Source organism: Genypterus blacodes, unplaced genomic scaffold (genome assembly GCF_046128005.1).
Source record: "Genypterus blacodes isolate CSIRO-AG114 ecotype Tasmania unplaced genomic scaffold, CSIRO-AGI_Gbla_v1 ptg000133l_1, whole genome shotgun sequence".
NCBI lineage: Eukaryota > Metazoa > Chordata > Actinopteri > Ophidiiformes > Ophidiidae > Genypterus > Genypterus blacodes.
Window position 1 is genome coordinate 1,183,044 of NW_027466935.1, and position 23,576 is coordinate 1,206,619.

Consider the following 23,576-nt stretch of genomic DNA (forward strand, 5'->3'; position numbering starts at 1 on the left):
AGAGATTAAGTAGATAAGGTTGATATTATTGGTCGATATTAGCTTTTTACCATTTTCACTTCTTTGTGTTTTTATTTTTGATTGTAATAGTTGTACAAATGTATCTTCATGTGAAAGGCACTGTAAAACATTATATCCCCATTTTCAAATACTGAAATATAAGGGAATATAGTCAATTGTTTATGTTATGCATTTGTGTAAAATTGAATGTCAATGCCAATGAATTCTTTCCAGATTGTCTTTTCTTTACTGTGAATATTTATGTATAGCATCTACAGCATTGTGAGGCTCTAACTTGAACACAGTCGGCTGAGTACAGTTGCCTGCAATACTTTTTCCATTTGTCAGAGTGGCTTGGAAGTCACAGCAGCACTCATATAAACTGAGAGGATGAGGGAGCAGGTAGGGAGTGTCAAAACACTGAGGTATGAAATGAAGGGAATACGATGGGGAAGAAGAAGAAGAAGCGGGAGAAAAAGAGGAAAAAGCAACCTAAGAGCAAAACAACACAGCTGAATTAGGAAATGTAAACGCAGGCACTTGGCCTCAGCAAACAGCCAAAGCCTCTAAAACCTGTGGGGAGTGTGTCCCCCACCTGGTGTGTTACTACCTTTTCTCAGCTGTGAAGAAAAGCCCTGCTCCTCCCTCCACATTCTCCCACCATCCCCTCCCTCTGGGATGCATTCACCCACCCACACACACACATACACACACTGGCAGAAGCTAAGAATGAAAGGAAAGTATGCAATGCTGCAGTGCAGAGACACACTCATGTCACAGATCTTGAGGAAAACAGAGGGGGAAAGGAAGCAGCACTAAACACCATGACCAAGGACCAACCCCCTGCACCCACGCTACCAGCCGCACACACACACACACAGTATGTGTGGACCCCTTCTCCTATCTGTGCCATGGCCCCGTCCTCCCCTCTTATTGCCTTGGCAGCAGAATTTAAGTCAAACCCAGTTGCCCTCAGATTTTAAAAACACAGAGCTGTTGATGGCATGTGCTTTTGGCTTCCATTTATGTGTGTGTGTGTGTGTGTGTGTGTGTGTGTGAGATCCAGAACATGCTCAGGCAGAAAATGATACATACTTAAATGCTCAACAAAACCAACTGACCAAAATCTTTCAACATTTCGTGACTTTAGCATTATAAAATCCTATCTGGTATTTGGCGTGGGGCAAATATTTTTGTATTTTTCTGATTTAATAAGTTACATTTTATAATAGGTCAATTATGTAAAGCCCTGTATCTCAAAAGAGGTCTGTATGTAAATATGCACATTTGCAGATGGCGGCTATAACAGACCACCACCTTAGAAACAAACATTTATTATGACACTTAGCAACCCACATATGCAGTACACTTATGCCAGAGTTATGAGCTGGGCTGAGGGATTGAGGATATCAACACTCACCCAAGACACCAACACCAATGGAGACCGATTTAGAGAGAAAAACATACAGGCACATGTAGAAAAAGCTGTTTGGAGAGGCCAAACCATATAACTATTTAATCGTTGCCCTCTGCTGCTACAATCCAAGAGAGGAATTCCTTCCAAAATAAGGGGGGAGGACCTAAAAAAAAAGGGCCTTGCGCAGGCAATCCACAACCCTGTCTCCTCTCTTCCCTGCCTCTCCAAATCCAGCCAACAGCTTGCAACTATTAAGGGGAGATCCTGTGGTGACCTTACGTGCAGTCAGTCCTTGCACCTTCAAAGTTCCTGGGGTGGAATAATACACAGCAAGTCATCCGGAACGCCTTAATACGCAAATATCTGACAAAATAAAAGAGGAGAGCAGCATTTGCTGGGAAAGGGAGTAAAAGTAAATGAGCTATTGAGTCCCGTCGCCTTTCACTCCTGCGCCGTACCCTCCTCCCCGTGCGATTACTCAGCTCCTTATCAGGATGTACCTCTGAGGTGACAAGGAAACAAAGGACGGGAGAGCGAGAAGTTTGGAGAGAAGGAGGAATTTGGAACAGAACGAGACATCTGATGATAATTGATCATAACCTCATGCAAATAGCTTTTAAAATTCTCGGTAAGTGAGTGGAAATGGCTTAATAACTGCGTCTGGACCAGTTCTTATTATAATATTAGAGTTATTTTTTTTGTCATATTAAACAGTTCAATCGCCTCATTTGACAGACATGGCAACTGATGCTGGGAACTTATTAAACTATCATTGAAATGCTGCAGAGGAGTCACTCAGGGCTCCTTTGCTGAGGGACGATGAAGCAGATGTTTTCATCTGTGTGTTGCAGCTCAGCCGTCAGCAGACAGAAGGCTTCATGATATCAACATTTATTTATGTGCCACAGAGGAAGAAAATAAGGAAAGGAGGAGGCGTTTTTTTAACCTCTGGGCTGTACACCAGGTAAATGAGGGAATTTAGGGGATTAGAGGGAAGAAAGATACAATGTGAAAGCTTTTGACAGAGAAACAATTAGATTGTGTGTGTGGGACGGGGGGGCGGGGGGGGGTGTGTAAGTGGTCATATCGCCAATATGGTTTTGGTTTGTTGTTCATTGTTCTCAGGTGCTGTGCTGTGTCACAACAGTCTGAGAACAACAACACTGAGCGAGACTGAGTTACTAAACCTGATGCAAAACAAATGGTGTGTATGTGACACAGAGAGAGAGAGAGAGAGAGAGAGAGAGGAGAGAGAGAGAGAGAGAGAGAGAGAGAGAGAGAGAGAGAGAGAGAGAGAGAGAGAGAGAGAGAGAGAGAGCGGGTAAGAAGAAGAAATGTCCGTAATTGCATCAACATATGCACGTGTCTTACTTTTTGTCTCCTCATAAGAATACTGTAACTTGACTCTACTCTCTTGAATACTATTCAAGCAGAAGTAGGATTACTCGTATTGGAATCTACAAAGGTAAACGTAGAGTTTGTGAAATATAAATATGGTGGTTTTTAAAGGGCAAGTGATCTCCTGAGTGAAACCCATTTTGATGTGAATACAACCTGACAAACAATACCACTACACTGTAGAAATGGCTGCCAAAGAGTTGCTGCCCAAACGGCTCCGCAGATTGTGTATTGGTTGTGCAGTATATCATATGCTACCTTTACAGCGTGAAACATAAGAAAAAACAGATATTTTTTTCTCAGGAGTTGGTGGAGACCAAAACAGAGCTAAAAGGGGAGAGAATATCAGACTTACATTTATTATACGGTGAGAGGCTGAAGAATCTGATATCCTCCCATTTATCAGGCTCCAAAATCCAGTAATGCAGATATAAGAACGATATCCAAGTCAAAAAAACATCATTGAAAGTGGTCTATGAATGAAATAAATGTGAAGCCCAGATAGTCGACCTTAAATGACCGCCAGTGTGACCCAGGCCAAGGAATCTGGGTTGGGGAACAGCTAAGCAGTATGGGAAATAAGCATTAGCAGTGCAGAGGAGGTAGACTGCCATAAATGAGTTACAGATTCCTTTTTTGTCATATATTGTCTCGCTTTGTTTCGCAAACCCGTCTTTGGTCGCCTGCCACACATGTGTTCGGTTTAGGGGAAATAGGAATCAGGTGCAAAGAGCCCTGGTTCTGTTTTGACGGAGATGATCAAATAGGGATGACTATGAGGCTAAGCTTTGCCCAAGAGAAATAAACAACTAAATGCACAAACTAAATGCGAGTACCAAAACAATAATAAATACTTAGGAGAAGAATGGAATGTGAATAAAAATATCTGTTCAACGTACTATTACAAGAAACATAACTCTATCTGAAAGGTCGTCACGTTGATGATTAAAAATACCATTTAGACCGATTTCTTTTCTGACGGAGAAAACGTGTTCTGCTCAGCCGAGGGATTTAGACGAAAGCCTGTTGTGTAATTCAATCACACGCAAGCAAGCAGGATCAATTAGGCAAAGGGCTCACGAAGTAACAAGGGAAAGGGATTATATCAAACATCTGGCTTTGCTCCTCCACCATATCGCCTTCACACATCGGCCCCATTCCTGTACTCAGTGTTTCCTTTTTGTTTCTCACCCACAATAACCTTTCACAGGCCTTTCACATGCTATTAAACTTTGTGTTAAAGTCATTGAGGCTTAAAATCAGCAAATGTGATCGCCAAGTTCAGGGGCAAATCGGAGTTGGAATCTGAAAGAATGGCAGATGCTGGAATTTGTGATGGTGGCGTGTTCCCAGAGATATGCTAATTGTTTTTAAGCAAAGTGATATTGAAATGAAAATGATTTATGAAAGTATAATCTTGAGTCTTTATAAGTTTGTGAATGTCATTTGGATGAGTCATTTGGAGACATGGACCTGGATCTTCGATCAGACAAACTCTACTGGTGAAAAATGTGTGACTCTCAAGCCTGATTCAAAGACACAAACTTGTCTATTGTGAATATATTGTGTACGATCCCTTAGAAGTATGACATAAGCGTCTCAAGAAGCTCCACGGTCGACTCTCCTCTCCCGCCATCCAACCTCTAATTGCCTCTGTATCGCAATAGAGTCGATCCTTCCACTGCGGGGCTGCGAGTAAATGTGAGTTATGCAAGTTTTGGCTAAGCCCCAGGATTGGACCGGGGCCAGAAGATGGAGAGATGAGATAATGTCAATCAACAGAAGCAAAACCACTGTGGGAGTGAGGTCACTTCCCAACAGACTGCGCACTCACTTTCCTGCTGCTATTACGATACAATGGCTTATATCTGATACTGATGATATGAATAAAATACAAAAACAAATCCTGGATCCCAAGGGCTCTTTCAAGCCACAGGTGGGTTTTATATATAAAAACAGAGCAGCAGAGTGCAGCATACTGGCCTAATAAAACTATTTCATGCAACAAATATGTTGTTGATTGGTCATGAAGTAAGGGGGATCAAACAAAGAGTTCAGGATAGTTTCAATACTTTGGATGCAGATTCAGTGAGTATTCACTAAAAGAGGAAGATTAACTAAGAAGGCAGTGACATAGATGACATGAATGAAGGCATTTGGTATATGACTTTATCACTATTGGCCTTGTTGATATTGTTGTTGTAATCTAGAGTGTAAATGAGAAGCTTTTGTAGAAATGAATAGGATGTGAACACAAACTGAAATGTCTATTCTTTGGGACAATTCAGCCGACAAAGTTAAAATTAGAGCCAATATTATCAATGAAGCAATCAATAAGGAGAGATGATTATTTCGGTTGTCCTGACACAATTAAACTCTGTAAAATGTGGCCAAAGAAGATCAGAAACAAGCACAGGAATCGTGATTGTATTGGGGGGTAAAGTGACTTTCAAGGGACATACTGTCATCTTCTAAAGAGGCAATCAAGAGACTCTCCAGTCAGACACTCTGACACAGTCACCCAGACATACAGACTGCGATATAAATCCAGCCAGACATACAGACGGATATGCCAGGAGTACAACTAAAGTCCCTGGCCAGATTCACAGGGAGAGGCCAGGCCAGAGAAGCAGATGCTGCAGCACGGAGGCTACAATACACTTCCAGTCAGGAATCTGTGCCAGCGGCCAGCTAGAGTGCCAGACAAAGTAAATGAATTAAGAGAGTTACTACCACAAGTGACTGAACTAACATCCTATTAGAATCTGTGCTGTCTGTTTGGGAGTACATTTGTAGTTCGCTTCACAATCTCCACGTCCATAGCGAGTCAGATCGGCTTCAAACACGGTTAGGGAGCGTCCTTAAAAGGGTCCCCTGTGGAAATTACACATATCTTCAGAGCACTGCTTTAATATGTTGCTTTATCTGCATCTTCTTAGCTTGGACTTCTTAAGGGCATCATTGGTCTTGCAGTACTTGCTGTACTTCCAGAAGACTTCTGGCAAATCAAACATGCTATTGTTTGTAGAATGTGTTGCACATGGGAACGGAGCAGAACACAGTGTCACTGCGACATCAGTTGCAAAGACAATGAGTGAACACCAGCACATTTGTAATATGATTAGCTGTATTTGTTGCCAATGTGACCTTAATTTCAGTCAGTCTTTGGGTAGGTTTCAATATTATAACACAGTAATGTCACTGTGACAATATTACATCATCAGTAAGCCACTTTGACTTTAGCATTCCAATCGATTTTAGTTGACTGCCTTGGTAATGTCCTAGACTAGAGGAAGGGAATAAAATAATACATATATTAACATCTACAGTATGCGGTGTTGTAATATACAGTAGAATCACTCACAGGGGGTTGACAATTTGAAAAGATGAGTGTAAGACATGACACAAAGAGAAGATTGTGCATTAGGAAGTTGAATATTACAGCAGATCATCAACACCAATACGCTCTCAGATGTGGAATCAAGAGTAATAGAGGAGCAGACGTCAGGTAAGAGAAGCCTGAGCATTTAGAGGCTATTAGTGTTGGGTAAGTGTTCATAGTGTTCATTAGGGGTTTATGTTAAGCTTGTCTGGGTACAAATTACCTCATGTAAGATTTCATGAGCTCATTTAAATGCCACGGTTTGATAACAGCAACACGCAACCTCGGCTTAATGTGAGACGATGTGACTGCAGGGAGGGAGAGCGACGGCGGAAAAAAGCTCTACTGGGAGTTTTTTTTCCACATGGCACAGGATTTTGATGGATTTTTTTGCGAGTGAAACGTCACTAACCTTCTTGGTCTTGACAGTGGATTGGCAGCAGTCTCCTCCATCGTAGTTACAGAAGGCTCTGTTGTTTACCGAGTCACAGTAGTTGTCTCCCATAAATGGCTGCGGCAGACACAGAACACATCAATTAGACCAAAAAAAAACACATAATCCCAAATGACAGCGCAATAAAAACACAGAGATGGGAGTGTGACCTCTTCCTCTGCTATTTATTACCGGTTGTAATTAACTTTATGAATGAATTGGTTGCTAATGGCTAAAAGGCGGATTTCCTCGTGCGTATTTCAGAAACATATAAAGGCTTCTGAGTAAATTTGCTGATTAATCTCATGCATAAAATTCCCTTCATCTTTCAATGTGACTTTTTAAGCACTGAGTGGGCCAGACCCGTAAATCACAATGAGGACACCATAAACAATTCACTGCACACAAAACAGTCCTGGACGGTGATTTATTGGAGCGGCCCCACCTCTCCACTCGGGTTACCAATCAGGTGCAGATGATATCATCCCTCCGAGCGCTACACTGGAATTCCTTCACGGCCAAATGTGAACGCAGCGTTTTTAAAGGGAGGGCAGTTTCAGCACTTGCTCACCTGTAAGCTTTGCGTACAAGTGGCACTCGTATGGTGTAACAGCTATTTATATCAGATTACACCCAGCTAACAAATCGTGAGTCATACTAGTCTATTTCCTCTGTTTGTCTTCGTCTTCACTGTAAACACCAACCAAACAACTCACATCCACTACCCGGTTAAAAATCTAGCAGCTGACCTAGGAAGACAGTAAATAATCTGCAAAGACACTGTTCTTCATCTACAGTTTCATTGAAAGCAAAGCTGCAGTCAGAGATGATCAAGTTGATGAGGTTTCTTTGGTCCATGATAAGGACTTTCAAAGGATTAAACCAAATTGTGTCTTGTTGAGGCAGAACACTCACCTCACAGCCTTTGATGCAGTGGAGCAATTCTGGATGTGGATACCACTTCAGTCCCATTGTACAGACTATACTCTGTAAGACAACACAGAAGTTTTAAAAATATGATTTCAGTTAAATCAATGGACACGTGTTTTTATGCACTGTACACATACTGCAGATGCTTTTATTGTGAAGCCACATTTGATTTATAACAACCTTTTCAAAGCTGAATAAATTGGTACCAACGTGATTTAACTTAATAAAAAGTCTGCTGTTCATAACTAAATCATGGTCCCAGGAGAGCTGAGAGAGCGAGAGAGCGCGAGAGAGCGCGCGAGAGAGAGAGGGAAGGAGAGAGAAAGAGATAGAGAAAGAGAAAGAGAGAGCAAGAGAGAGAGAGAGAGCACCATCTTCTCAAATATCTTTGCAGAATGTGTGGAATCTCATCTTGTTCTCCTTCTGTGTTCTTCATTGTAATGCAACAAAAAACATTTGTGTTCTGATCGAGGTGTACTGGCATAGAACGCTGATCTGCATGTGCAAATGTGTTCGCGTAGACATATATGGATGATACCACAGACTTTTTTTGGCATTGTTGTACATATGCACAGTATATATATATATATATATATATATATAAATATAGGAGTGGAGCCCATCCCATTTGCTGAGGGAGGGTTTTGTTTACAGCGTGATTGTGCTGTCCCCAGACACAGATAGTAGCAAAACTGCCATCCACAGCAAAGGACTGGCTGACCTCAGAGGGTCCATTTCTCAGACCCCCTTGTGTCCCAATATCTCGCAAAGTTGACATGCTTTTTTTCGCTGCAAACTAAGGTATTTTTCATTTCAGTGCTGTCAGCAATCAATGCAAAAAGAGATGAGGCGTGTGTGTGTGTGTGTGTGTGTGTGTGTGTGTGTGTGTGTGTGTGTGTGTGTGTGTGTGTGTTTGTGAAGGTGGAGAGACAGAGCAACATAGCATCTGGGTACAACTGACATGTGCACAAAATATCAGTTCTACTATTACTACAGTATGTAATATTACATAAAAGATGTGTGTGTGCATGTGTTTAGTTACTCCCCATACGGAAGATTGAGCACAGTTTTTGTCTTCGAAGGGAAACTTTTTGCAACTACTGTACTTTTATTCTTTTCTTCCCCATTCTCTATGATGATGATGTCATCCAGAAACACCTTCTCCCTCCCCATCTCTCGTTCTTCCTTTCTCTCTCTCTCTCGCTCTCTCTCTTGCTTTTCCTTTCTCAGGAAGGCCGTAAATCATGATAATCCATGATAGTGGCCTGGCCTCACCCCTCACTACGTATGGGATCCTCACCCTCTGAAGCCTCCCCGGGGCGCTGATACCACATAAAAATAGATCCTTATCTCAGCGCCACCACAGACGAGGTCATGTCATATAGAAAATGACTAGCTCGATAGGGTAATTTTGCTGATAAAGGGGGAGGAGGGTGCTGGGGGCAAGGAATCGTTCGAAATAGAGGGACGGGAAAAAGAACAGGAGAAGGTAGAGGTAGAGAAGCATAAGAGAATTCTAAGTGGGTCACACCAAGAACCGAAATACAACCGGTTTAAAGGCAATACATCAACATCACTTATTAAGGTGGGCAACATTAACCTCCAACTCAGCAAAGTAGAACTGCAAAGTGCATTTGGGGACATGAAGTCTCGACTGTATGAAGAAACCTCTCCTTAAGGAGGGGTTGGAATTACTTAGATTTGAGAGCTAAAATAATGAAGCATATGTGGCAGAGCGCTGATGTTGTGCATGCTCTTTGCTCTTTAGATCGCCAAAAACAATGCAAAAGCTCTCCAATTACGGTGAAAAACAATGAGGCAGTCTGCAGCCGCTGGTTATGATGTCTGTACCTACCCTCTATACAACACTGTTATTAGTTCTTATGACTTCTCCCTCCGCCTCCCTGGGCTCCTGTTTGAGTTTATTACCTTACATAGCAATGGCACATCTCCATGATATGTGTCTGTTGAGTAATGTTTATCATTAAGGTGTTATCATTGTCGATGGCCAACAGAAAAGGTGTAGCTGTAGCTGTTGTGCATGGGAGAGGGTGTGTGTGTGTGTGTGTGTGTGTGTGTGTGTGTGTGTGTGTGTGTGTGTGTGTGTGTGTGTGTGTGTGTGTGTGTGAGACAGTGAAAGCAGAATGTCAGCAATGGCAACAGCTGCAACTCCTGTATCAGTGTGTACGGCAGATCTGCTCACACACAGACAGAGGTCACACCCCCATACACAACCATGTACTTGTGCATGTAAGTAAGAGGAGGGGAGGAAAATACTTGAAATATGCTTCATACTGCATTCATTAGTGTAAAGTGCTGTGTTTTTTGTTTGTTTTAATGCAATATCATAAAATTCCTTTTTGTTACATGGTGTAATTGATTCATTGTAAGCTGGTTTTACCAATGTGGCTAGACGATGTGTCTGCAGTATACAGTGGCTGACTGATGGTCCAAAATCATGTGATAATGCATAGATTTCAGTTAAAAAACCTAAATGTTTCTTGGGCGGGAAAACCCTGGAAGTGTCTGTTAAATAAGATGGATGTCATCCGTTGTGGAGATGATGTGAGTTTCTGTGTGTGAGTGTGTGTGTTGGCTGATGTTTGTAGAGACAGATTTGGGCTGTCCTTGCTTTACCTATGTCAACAAAAGAATAGGCCACTTTGAAATCCATATTTATCTTTTGAAAGGGACCAACATAGCTAAAGCTAAAGCCAGTGCCCCAACTCTGTATTGATTCTTCTCCTCCAAACCTCCCGAGCCCTGGTGTGTTTCTAGAACACCCACCCTACCTCCCGTGCTATCCACTGCCCCCAACAGCATAGTCTGAAGCCTCAAATTACCAATGAACACAAATCCTATCAATTACACAAATCCATGAAAAACAGATCATTTTATATCCATTTGGCCCAACCTATCCCTCTCCCAACATCCACCACAAAAAGCTGCTGACTCAGTGTGACTCTGAAACAAAAACAAAAGGAGTTGCAGTGAGAAATACAATGTGTTCCTTTTCTCGGCTGTGGCTTCTCTCTTTGTCTTTCTCCAGTTACAAAACATGATGCCTTTTAGTACGATCCACTTCGGCCTCTTTAGATAAAAGGGCTTTTAGCTGACAAAATAGCTTAAAACAAATCCAATATAACTGACATAATTAAGTGGCAAGAGTAAAATAAAAAAGCAGCTGGGTACACACACACACACACACACACACACACACACACACACACACACACACACACACACACACGCACACTCCACAGCGCCACGTCCCTTCCCGGCCCCATCGGAAAGCTTTAAGATTCCGAATGACACCATGACAGCGCAAATGGCACCTCCACTGGGCCGAGGTGTACAGTTCCTCCCCCGTTCTCTGCCCTCCTCTGCCATATTAACCTTGTCCGTCTTGCCATCTGCCGGTTTTAGCAAACAACAGCTAATCGATATGGTTGGCAGCTGCGAGTCTAAATAAAACAAGGACATTAACAACTGAGTGTAATAGGTTCATATCTAAAAATTGCCGCGATTAGTAATGACTAGAAATTTGATAATATGATGGAACAGTTGGATCCCTGTGCTTTACTTTGACTTTGAGAGATCTGATGTAAAGGGGGCTGGAGTTCGTTTTCACATTTCCAAATCCGTACCAGCATAAATCTATCTGAAGGCTCGATATGACCGATCTCAATGACGTGAGGGCATAAAAAGACAGGAACAAGCTGGCATGTTGCATTGCGTATAATACGGTCAGGATGTAGACACTATGTGTGAAATTCCTAACATGGGAGTTGTGGATCACGTAACTTTGTGAAGTGCGTCTGTCAGAGTGGCGAAGCGGACACACAAACACACAACAAACTTGCCTTGACTTTGTGCGGGTTCCTCCAGTGCTCTTTAAGCACACTCTCAACTGTCATGTTGCTAGGGAGGATCACCACGTCGTTGTTACTCTCTCTGCATGTGAGCTCACACTCCTCACCTACGTGTGTGTATGTGTGTGTGTAACAGAGAAGAGGAGAGACAGACACATCATTCCAAGCTTTAAAAAGAGATAAGCTGACAGAGACATTCAAAGTTTATGTATAATTCTGTGAGATCATTTCTCAGATGAAAGCAGTTATTGTGTTTTTCAGTCATTTGCTCGTCAACAGAAAACAGAAATGTAAATGTGTGCATACAAACCTATGCCATGTCCTCTCTTGCATGTGTACTGAAGGCTATAATGGAGGTTTTGAGGTAACGAACACTGGCCTTTGCTGTTCGGGCAGAGGCGGAACGACCCTGTCCAATTTCCATCCTTCCTACAGCGGATTACATTGGACGCTGAGCCCTGAAAGACAACACAGATATACACACACAAACAATCAAACACACACACACACAAACACAAGCAGGCCAAGGACATTGAGTCTGCATCCCGTGGCAGAGGGGAAATACAATCCAATTTTTATCAGGCATCCCAACCACAACGCCTGTGAGGCAGAACAGATTAAAAGGTGTATGCATTTCAAAAGTCTGTCAGGACTATTCTGGAAATCAATAGCAATCTAATTACCATGGCGTCAAATTGAGTAGGGCTATAGGAGACAGGGAGAAACGCCAATACAGAGACAGGTGTCCAGATAGTGTGGGCAGAGTAAGAAGTATGAGATAAGACTACTGGCAGAAAGGTTATTTTTGAGAAACAACCGTAACAAGAATCAGTATTTCATAGATTTATGAGATCAGATATGAGGATGTGTAGTGATTTTTGTGAGAGATAAACATTGGTAACACAAATTTCACACACATGATCTGGTACCTTAATGTTTCCAATTTAATCTGATTATTTTGTTCACAACTTCTCTGGCATTAAAGCATGTTGGCACTAAAAGTCATAAACATTAGGGACGCAGGAAAGAGAGAAAACAAGAGCATGTACTTTAACACGCATTTCAAGGAAAGAAGACCAAAATTATATAAAGCAAGAGTAGAAAGACAGGAAAGAGATGGACAGACCTGCTTGCATGGAGCGTGTAGCAGCCTCACCGTGTGGGCGGAGCCTCCTGCCGCGAAGATTGCCGTTTTACCAGCAGGATCGGAGCAGTTGAGTCTGCAGACGCTGTCGAACCGGAAGCCGTCGGTGCAGTGATAGGAGCCGTGGAAGATCGGCGGCGGGGCATCACAAGTCACAGGTTCGCATGCGCCCTCTACCCAGCTGCCGTCTTCTGTGCACTGGCGTTTAAATGCACGCCTGCGGGGTAAGGGAAGGGTTAAGGATGGCATGCAGACTTATGGTTATGTATCCACTGCCATTTTCTAGATGCTCAATCTGGTCAGGGCGACAGTGTCAATAGGCCAAGCAGAGCAGCCCCAACTATTACCACCTGCCTCTCTTGTAGGGGAAACCTCACATGCGTGTTTTTTCTTTACCTCTTTGGCTTGTTGGTAACATGGTAGCCTGGCTTGCACTTGTATTTGCAGAGCGTGCCAACTTTGAGCCCGGTCTCATTGCAGCGCTTGGTCTGCAGCACGGCATTGGGCACGGGGGGAGGGGCTGGACAGCGGAGCTCACACAGGGCTTCCGGGAAGGACCACAGGCCGTCTTCCAGACAGGTAAGAGTGTTGTTCGTGCCTGAGGAGAGAGGGAATACAATGAGGATATTGAAGATTTTGTAGGTTGCTGCTCTATATACTTTGCTGTCTTTACTTTATTGAGTTTGGTTTAACTTCAAGGGACTCCAAATCCAGCAATTTCAAAGCAGCTTTTGCTAACCCTGGCCAGCGTGTGTCTCCTGGTGCATCTTACCTACGAGCTGGGCAGGTTCACGACACAGGAAGGTGCTCCTCTTGCCGTATGTTGTGCCCTCGAAGAAGGTGAAATTGGCAGGGTGGACGTGGTATTTGTCTGGCAGGCCGCAGTCCACCGGCTCGCACGACACCTGTTTGTTCCACTTTCCATTCGTGCAGGTTATAGTGACCAAAGAGTCTGACTGGAGACAAGACAGAAATCCAGAGGTAGTTAGGGAGAGATGGGTGGATAGACACATACAGTGGCGGCTAAAACAGTTGGTACCCTCGAAATAAAAACACAAATTTTCTCTGAAATAAGTTGAAATTGGAATCTACCATTCTTCATTCCATATTTCATCAAGGGGACACTTTGGTTTTGATGTTCAATGAAAGAAATTACTTTAAATAGTAAAACATCTATGGTCTGGACAGAATTAATGATACCCCTTGGAGGTGATAAATATATGGATTGTAGAGAAACATCAAGCAGACTATTATAACATTTATGCAAGCAATTTATTTGTTCACCGAAGTCCTACACCCATAAGTGTTTACTTTACAAAAAATGACTACAGCATTTCAGCACTTACTCCAACAAGTATTCAAGCAGCGGGTAAGCGAACAGGGGTTAGATCAAGCTTCTGACTGCTGGTGAGCCTCCCAGGCTACTCAGCAGCTCAAGTAACTGCTGATAGCATGTGTAAGGTCAGGTCTGGCCACCGATGCAACTGATATCTAACAACTGCACAATCAGCCCGAACACAAAACAGATTGACTTCCATGGACATGTGACAGTTTCTGAGGCCCACACACACACAAGCAGAGGTTGTTTTTCTAATTGTATCTGATAGGTTTTAATTGCATAAGCACCATCCTTGAGCTCCTGGCACCTTCACTATTGTGGAAACAGTAGCTCCTGATGTGGCCGAGCAGAAAAGTGTCTTACGTCACCGTCATTCAATCCTGTGTAATAAAAAAGGAAGCACAATCTGCAGACAATTTAATGCCATAACTTACATTTATACTGTATTAACTTATCTAGTTAGCTTGAACATGAGTTCTCCTGGCTAAGTGAGTTAATTTTACAGTTGCCAAACTCCTTTTCCAGGACTTTTGCCCTTACAGGCTTCTCAAACTCCAAACACAGCACCTCGTAATTTTTAAGCCCACAAAGTGTATCCTGTGCAACTGGGACTCGAAACATATCATTGGAATGTGGGGAGAAACTGGAGAACCCGGAGGAAATCCACACATGAGGTGAACACGCAAACATTACAACAAAAGGAGTAAAACCAGGGACTTTCTTCCTTTGAGCCAACAGAGAGTTACTCCACTCGACGATAACAAACACAACTGAAAGGTGCCAAAAATGACAGTATGGTATGGGACTTCTTAGAGGAGGAGGAGCTATCGCAGAAATGAGCTCTTGATTAGAAACAGCAGCCATTGAGGTCACTGCAAAGGAAACGTGAACAAGCAAAGTCCAACCAAGACATTCTAAGCCTGCACGTCTTGTATTAAGAGTGTCTATCTCTGTGCGTCTCCCTGTACAAATGCAGGCAAATTCATCCAGAGAGCATTACAACAGTCAATAGATCTCATTATTTGCTGGTGCACGAGTTCCTGGAAAAAGGAATAGCAACCGGAATCCTTACAAAACATTCAATTAGTTTTAAAATGGCATTGCCTTGTTCCTGACATTTTTTACCAGATTTTTTTCCTGATCTCAGCTCTTTTTTCCCCATTAAAATAGCTCTGATTCCTGTAAATTACTTGGCTTGTGGTATGATATTTGCAGAGATGAGACCAAAATGGGGAAGCGCTGCATCATCCAAACCTCAACCGTCTTCATCCTCGTCCATTAAATGGCACCATGTAACGCAGCAAGAATGCTTCAATTGATAGCGTTGCCAAGAGATCTCACAACAAAGCTAAGCGAGAGCTCCATCACATGGACTTTGCCTTCCTCAGAGCAACAACCCAACATGTATTATTGACAATTCTTCCACTCTGTCCAGTTTTACTTGGCTATAATTACACACATACCTTTGTAAAGTAGTGGCCAGACTTTAAGGACACACAAGCTGGACCACGTTAGCATTACGCATCTGTTGCTTCATAACGCTTCCCATGTATTTCAGTCTTTCATCTTGATCCCATTATATGATACTGCATAACAGTATCGGGTTGCTTCAAATAAATAAGCTCCTTTCACATTTGGCTGGAACGCGGAGAAAGTAACATATGCATCGCATGTGACTGCTCGCTGAAAAACAACCGGGCCCAGGGAGGAATTAGTCAATCAGGAAGGGATCGGATGTTGTGAACAAAGTCTATACGGCAAAAATGTGGAAGGACGTATTTAGTGGTAATGTTCCGACTGTAAATGTGTGCGCAAAGTGTAAATGGAATGTTGTTTGTAATTATGTGTGGGTTTGAGTGTGTGTGTGAGTGCGAGAGCGTGTGTATGAGTGCGCAAGCTAAATGTGTTTGCAAGTTTTCCCCGTTCTAAACACAAGTGTTTAAATTGTGGTTACTGTAAGTGCGTACACACTAACACACACTTGCAAAGGCATACGCAAATGCATGCGCACATACACAAAGACCCTCACACATCTGCAGTGAGCTGTTTTCACATCTAATCATCCATGCATCCCCGAGAGTGTAAGTGTATGTAAGGTTGTGTGTGTGTGTGTGTGTGCCATTATGTGGATAAATGTGTAGGGAGTTTCCTTCTTTTAAAAACTTTACAGCTGACTATTTCTCTTCCAGTAGCGATTTTTAACAACCTTTGGCTACAAGGCCTAATTCAAACCAGACATTCTAACAGACAAACTAGTCGACAAACTGATAGCCTCTTCCTTCAACCTAGGGGCTTGCCTTACCTTAGATGACACACACAAACACACATGCACAAACAAAACCTCCATGCTTGTATGTGCAAATGCGAGATCACGCAGTAACACAAACCTAAAGGCCTACAGTTGTACTTGTTGGTGGTGGGATTACTGCGTAGCTCTGTGCTGGGATGAAGTGATTTATCACTGTCTAGTCTTTGTGTAAAAGTTCCTATGAAACAGTTTTGCAGAGACGATAATCTAATAATAAAACTGCCATACTTAGAGGCAGAGAGTTTCTGTTTGCCTCCAATCTAAAAACATTCTGGTTAACAGTAATCTGAACATCCTGCTCAGTGTTACTGAGAATCTAATAGTACTTGGACCCGGCCAGGATTCTACACTGAGCTCAGTTCCTGGTACATGTCTGTAATTGTTCACAATTCTAAGTAGTTAATGTTTCTGATGGGAATTTACTTATTTATAAGTTGACAGAATGTACCTGAAAGCAGCTATATTTCTATTTAATGAAAAGTCACTCTGTACTTTCTGCAACGTGCCATGTCCTAAGACATCTGAAGAGTGTTAAATATGTCATCATACTTACATCATCACTATTATTACTTACATTCTTAGTTTAAACAGAGAGCAACAGTTCATTTATAGTAGTTACAATTAAAGGTCATAACTTTCCTGTACAATAATTCAAAGTGAGAAGCAATATGTGTGTGGGTATATACTGATTGTGCTTCTTGCCATGTATTTGTGAATATGCCATTAATAATAAATACAACACAAGTGGCATTATATTCCACGCAATTAAAAATAAAGATGTAATTAAGGACCCAGATAATGGGAAGTCTCACACGCTCAGAGAGGAAACTGTCATTAGATTTAAAAGAGGAATTGAAGGAGGAGATGGGAGAGATCCCTTTTTTATTCCTTTCCTTCCTCTTAAACATTATGTCTAACACACACACACACACACACACACACAGAGGCATGCTTTCCCCTTGATTCACACACACATAAAAACAAAATTTACCTTGTTCTCTGAGCCTTAATTGATTGTCTTGCAGGCTGCTTTACAGAGCCATGGAGGAGGATAAAGCATTTATACGAATTTTACAACAGCTTGGCTCCCATTCAAAAGGTTTGGGTGTCAGCTACCCTGCTGGTTTGTTTACTTGCGGTGTGCATGTGTGTGTGTCCATACTGTAACGGTGTTTGTGTGTTTGCCTATGCAGGAGATTGTCTGTACTTTGTGTGCGTCTGTGCCTATGTGGATGCATTAATGTGTGCTGCTGCGTGAGACCGGTAGCAAATCTCTGCCCTTTAACAATGACTTCAATGTGTGCAAAATGAGCAGGGATTGAGTGAGGGAGGGAGAGGGAGCAGACACTATGCGATGATGTCATCGTCCTGGTGGAGTAGCGATATAAAGTGACTGTTTGAGGTGTTGGTGCAGCGGGCTCTGCAAGAGACTGTTGTTATATCTGCGCTCGCACAGAATATGCGTGGTGTGTGTGTGTGTGTGTGTGTGTGTGTGTGCATGGGTGCATGTTTGCGAGAGAGAATATACGTTTTTGTACATATATCTTAATCTGAGGATGTGTGTATGAGCATCTGTGTGTGCACAAAATATCTATGCGTGTGTGTGTGTTCGTGTGTTAGGTTGTGTGCGTGTGTGTGTGTGTGTTTGGGTGCGCGTGTGTATGTGTGTATTCAGCCAGCGAGAGGAGGAGACTGGAGCGTCTCCACTCCTCGGTGCAGCACTCATCTACCTGGATTTTTATGATGTCATTCTCCCTAGAGGCTTGCTGTGCCAAGCCTAGTTTTTGCAGGTGACAAATAAATGGAGAGATAGAGAGAAGAACGGAGAGGAAGTGTGTTTGCACTTCTCTCTTCTGGCCATTCGTGAGCCTGGATTGGCATCGGTGCATGCTCATGTGTGCGTGTACAAACTCACATTCATGCACGCATGTTCCCAGATGCTCTTAAATACTTTTGCACTTGAGTGTTTGCATGTGTACGTGTAAGCATTCATGTATGTGTCTTTGCCAATGTGTGTGTGTGTGTGTGTGTGTGTGTGTGTGTGTGTGTGTGTGTGTGTGTGTGTGTGTGTGTGTGTGTGTGTGTGTGTGTGTGTCTGTGTCTGTGTGTGTGTGTATGTGTGTGGTACTTGTGCAGTAGCAGATGTGTCGTGTATGTTGTACCTGGCTCTTGATGATGTCATCATCCTGGTGGACTTGCAGGACGTACCCAGAGTTGCAGGAGATGGTGCAACGGTCTCCATTGTAGTGGCGACCAGGGCTACTGCACTTGAGCTCTGCATTGCGGATTAAGGGTTCCTGGCAGTCAATGGCTTCGCACGAATAATGTACACAACTACAAGGCAGGATGGGTGTGTGTGTGTGTATGTGTGTGTGTGTGGGTGGGTGGGTGTGTGTGTGTGTGTACGTCAGGGTGGGTGGTAATGGAAAAGGAGAAAGGGAGAAAGAGACAAACATAGAAAAAATTAAAAACCACAGTAAAGGTCCGACTCAATATGAAATGAATGTTTAAAATAGCACTGCAGACGCTCATTCACACACAAGCAGAAACACGACGCACGGAGTCGACCACATCCATCCATCAATGCCTGCTTAACGTATCAAATCAATAAACCATGTGGAGGAAAGATTGCAATGTTTGTTCTGTACATCAAAACGGGTGTCAGTGTTCATGCACATAAGGCACAGTGGAGTTTGTAGAATTGAGAGCGACAGCGTATGTTATGTGCGAGCTTCAGTGATACATAGCTGAAGCATATAGCTCTACAGTGGGAGTCTGAGGTTGCATTTCAAGCTCTTGGAATGCCTGGATGCCAAAAGGCACCTTTTTACAACAGTCCACATTCTACAGTATAGGGTTCCCTTATGAAGCTAACAGAGAAACAGTGATGGGGGGCTAGAGAAAGAGAGAGAGAGAGAGAGAGAGAGAGAGAGGAGCGGGGTGTAAGAGAATACAGGTCTGGTAAAACATTGTTAAGCTCACTCCTAAAAGACTGGAATCTATTTTTCTTTCTTCATCCACGTCTCTTCTACAGATTGTATATCTGAAATAATCGCATATCCTTCACATTTCTCTCTTCTCTTTATCGTTCTTTTTCCCCCCCCACCTTCTCCGCCGTATTCCGCTCCCCAGAAAGTCTTGATAAAATCTTGGCTTTAATAAGATTTTAAAAGCAGAAGAAGGAGAAGAAGAAGAAGCACTTAACACATTTCTAGGCTCACTTTTAAAATGTAAACAGAGAGGCAAGATGCTAAGCTGAGCAGGTGAAGGCAGGGCGGGGACAGGGACGGGGACAGGTATGGGGACGGGGACAGGGGATGAAAGCAGCAGTTTGGTCAGTCAAGGCTTTTTTGACGACATGCTATAGGAAAGCCTAGAAGCCCTCACTGTGGACACTTTGGCTTGGAACAAAATCTCTGTGGTTTTCTGCTAGTCACTCTGGAATTTCTGACATAAATTACAATTAACTACCTGGAAAACTATCCTCCTCCCCTGTGAAGGAGAACAAAGAGGACTGCTGAGGAGCGGAATACTGTATATGGCAGAATGTAGCAGAATCGTGTAGATTGCAACAGAATCAGGAGAAAAGCAGGAGACGGTGGGGAGGAGGGTGCACACACTGTACAGATATATGGGATTAGAACACAACCACAACAATTCCCTGTGTGACACAAGGAATAGGAAGAATGAGAGAAATCAGAAGAGAAATTTGAGAGAGAGAAAATAAAACATGCATGTACATGCACTTGCAGACAAGCATGGAACATAAAACTGAGTCATGTTAATAGCTCCTGTTGTTAACAACTGAGGGAAAAGGGATGTAGTGTTTTGTGGAGGCATAAGTATTACGGGAAATGTGCTGCTCAGCCCAGGAGAGCGAGAGAGGGAGCAGGAGGCACAGAAAGGGGAGAATTAAGGAGAAGGAGATGGCAACGAGTGAGAGCGAAGGGAAGAGGACGTGAAAGTAAAGGATGAGAGCACCGGACAGCTCGGGCGCCATGATACGACACGCGGGAGGAAGCAGAGGAGCAGGGAGAGGAAGAGGACGCAGACGCAGACGCAGTTCAGATAGCCATTCAGAGTCAATTTAAAGACGACAGTGAAAAAAGGAAAAAGAGGTCAAACGTTGGACGAGAAGAGACCTGGACGAAAAGTCTCTGCTTGTGATACAAAGACAGATTGATTGCAGAAATGCATACACACCACTGAGGGACTTCAAATAGAGGAAAAAAATAAAAGAAAGGAAAGTCAAAGGCAACTCTGGGAGAAAGCAAATCACTGTGTGTGTGTGTGTGTGTGTGTGTGTGTGTGTGTGTGTGTGTGTGTGTGTGTGTGTGTGTGTGTGTTTTTGCGTGTGTGTGCATGTGGTGACAAACAATTTCCTGGCTAATGCAGATACACAACAGTTCTAATCTATTTAGGAGCTCTTGGATGCCTCACCGGTGCACAACAAAAGCCACAAACAGCTCTATCTCTCCACACAGAGCCCCTGACCATCCACTCTGTGTGTGCTGTGATGTTTTTGAGTCATGTGTGTGTGTCTGTGTATCCGTGCGTATGTGTACACGTGTGTGTATGTTTGCCACGGTGTTGAGAGTGTTGTGAGCGCACCATCAGCATGAATTGTCTCACGCGTAACAAGGATAATTGCTAATTTGCCTGTGTGTGTTGTAGTATATGTGAGATGTGAGGCATGACATCACTGCCTTGGGTGTGTGGCTCGTCTATGTATGTGTGTGTGAGAGTTTTCATGATATTCTGTGGCACCTTTTACACCTTGTAGGAAAATGTGATCTCTTCATTTCTCCTTTTTAATCTGGATTCTGCCTGCATTGGGATCAGATTGGTGGAGCTTCATCGATATTTAAATAACAATAATTCTAAATTTAGATCATATTTTTAGACACATTGTGAAAGGGCCTCACCTCTGCCCGGTGGGGTTGTAGATTTCATTGCTTTGGCAACCGCTGATGGTGATGGGGTCGAAGGACTGGAAGGAGCGCAGGCCCACGCCGGAGATGGCCACCAGATGAGAGGCAAACGTGACCAGGATGGCCTTGGTGTGGTAGAAGGCCACGGACAAGTCGTGGCTGACGGGGATCACTAAAGGGTTGGTACGGCAACTTAAGCGCCACTCACCTGAGGAGATGACAAGGAAAGGAGAGGGGAAAAGGATGAAAGACGAGTGTAAAAATAGCCAAAGATGTGTGTGTCTGTGTGTGTGTGTGTGTGTGTGTGTGTGTGTAATATAGTCCTCACCTAGGCTGTGAATGCCCTCCTTTGTGTCCACCAGCTGAACAGTGATGTTACATTGGGTCTGGTCAACGTAGCCGGTGCCATCAGCAGCCAGGTGGATAATCACTGCTGCTGCCACCATGGGGTGTGAAAAGTGGGCCTGAGAGAAGAAACACGAGTGAGTGAGAGAGTAAGAGAGTGACACAGACGTACACGGGCGGCTATTTTGGCTTTTGCTCTTACCTTGAGCCAGTAGTTGGGATAAACCCACGGAGGCCCATGGGCTTCGCGGCAGGGGAACCACGCATACTGGGACACTCCGTCTGAGAGATCGAACACCTTCGACTGACACGTCTAACAAAAACAACAAAGAGCAGGAATTAGTGCAATAATTAAGTCATGGAAATGTCTAGCTTCCTGTTTGTTCAATTGAAGAGAGAGAAAACAGCGTCTCCGAAAAACATTCTGCTCGTGATGTCATCTTTGGCTCCGTTGTCTTGGACCAATTCCGTTTGCCAGTTGGCTACCATTAAAGCAATTCCTGTCTGTCATGTAACAGCGGAGATTTGTAAAAACAGTTTAATGTCATTCGTTTTCCAGCGAGACATCTGCGGACCGCAGCGTCTCCACGAGAAACATTTGTTGAGCATTACCTGCACTCTGTCAACAAATTAGCGACGAGGCCAAGCCTAAATACAGTTTACAGACACTATCATGAGAAGGAGGATTACACTAATGATTGTGCTGCGAGTGATGTTGCCAAAGTAAATCAGTAGGTGATCATCCATCATTAGTGACGCTTTGGGAATTTAGCTTGTATCACTTGCTGCTGTATTTGTATCGGCTGGTGTCTCTGAAAGGATCTCTCGTCCTCCAAGCTTGTTTCTCATCACAACATGCCAAGCTTCAAAATCAGTAACAGAAGGACAGACGAGGAAGACGATAATGTCCAGATGAGGTAAAGTATGGACGTGTATTTTACGCATAGCACTCCCCAATGCACAACCTTTATTTTTCCACCAGATGTCCTGTTGAATGTCTCCTTTCTTTGCTCTTGTTTCGGACCCTACAATACCACACCTGTCCACTAGAAGCCGACAGAGAGTTATGACTGTTTTGTATGGGTTCTGGTTGAAGTTACCTGACAGCACTGCTGTACTGGATTAACTCACAAGTGGTGCAGTAGATATATATACAGTGAATGGATTTACCCTCTTTTTGAGTAAGAAGAGCCATTGGTCAAAGAGTTTATAGAATGAATTAATGCATTAATTAAGAAATAAAATTGAATATTAGTATGAAACGTAATTCAAAAACATTGACACCAAGCTCTAAAACCAGGGTCACAATTCAGACTGGCAACATCTGCGTTTGGCAAGGAAAGATGGAGGCTGGCGAGAAAACCAGGATGAGAATATTCATGATGATTACAAACGTGTCACAGAAATAGCAAAGGTGAAAGTGATAGATGGATGGTGATAAAAGACTACGGGGCGAGAGATAAACACAAACACAGACAAAGCAGGAGAGGGGGAGCAGATACCCAAGGACGCTGAGTTTCGCCTGCTGCCCTGAGCTAGTGAAATGAGACACCAGTAACATGAGAATTTTGCTAGAGTGGCTACTGTAAGATCCTGCCACCGTGGAAAAAGTGGCCAGACCAGCTATCTGTTCATATATTTGTCCCCTGGATCTGTTGACATGACCTTTCTGCTCTGAGCTGAAGAAGCAGAAATGACAAATGCAGGTGACAAACACCTGAGACCAGTCGCCATCAGGCATTGGTCCCATATGGGATTAACTGTGCACCTTTTCAGAGGATTTATGATTAAGCATATGCTATTAGTTTCCTGAGCCAGAGAGCATTTGTCAGCAAACGCAGCCCTTTGTAATAATAATAATAATGTAATAAATATGGCAACTTTGTCGAAAAGACTCCTCTACTCTGGCAAGTGTAGCGTTTCCCATAGGTGCTTCCTAAACGTGCTTCCCAAATGTGCTGTTAAGGCTTCAGCAGACTTCAAATGACGTGGTAGCGCCCCTGAAACTGTGTGCGGGGCAAAATGACCCCAATAATACACAATTCTCTAAAAATTGGAATAAGGCCATTAAAACAGA

The 23,576-nt window shown here is 43.2% G+C and overlaps 1 protein-coding gene across 1 annotated transcript in view; it reads right to left on the reverse strand.

The window, feature by feature from the left end:
• pappaa (pregnancy-associated plasma protein A, pappalysin 1a) overlaps nucleotides 1-23,576 on the reverse strand; it is a 69,683-nt gene that overhangs the window by 3,127 nt on the left and 42,980 nt on the right. The window contains exons 11-21 of the mRNA XM_076164054.1: nucleotides 21,702-21,812; nucleotides 21,483-21,618; nucleotides 21,149-21,362; nucleotides 18,386-18,557; nucleotides 13,349-13,532; nucleotides 12,973-13,174; nucleotides 12,589-12,793; nucleotides 11,743-11,890; nucleotides 11,424-11,539; nucleotides 7,546-7,617; nucleotides 6,610-6,708 (exon numbers count right to left, since the gene is read on the reverse strand). Coding sequence (XP_076020169.1) covers nucleotides 6,610-6,708; nucleotides 7,546-7,617; nucleotides 11,424-11,539; nucleotides 11,743-11,890; nucleotides 12,589-12,793; nucleotides 12,973-13,174; nucleotides 13,349-13,532; nucleotides 18,386-18,557; nucleotides 21,149-21,362; nucleotides 21,483-21,618; nucleotides 21,702-21,812 — 1,659 coding nt within the window. The remainder of the gene's footprint in view (nucleotides 1-6,609; nucleotides 6,709-7,545; nucleotides 7,618-11,423; nucleotides 11,540-11,742; nucleotides 11,891-12,588; nucleotides 12,794-12,972; nucleotides 13,175-13,348; nucleotides 13,533-18,385; nucleotides 18,558-21,148; nucleotides 21,363-21,482; nucleotides 21,619-21,701; nucleotides 21,813-23,576) is intronic.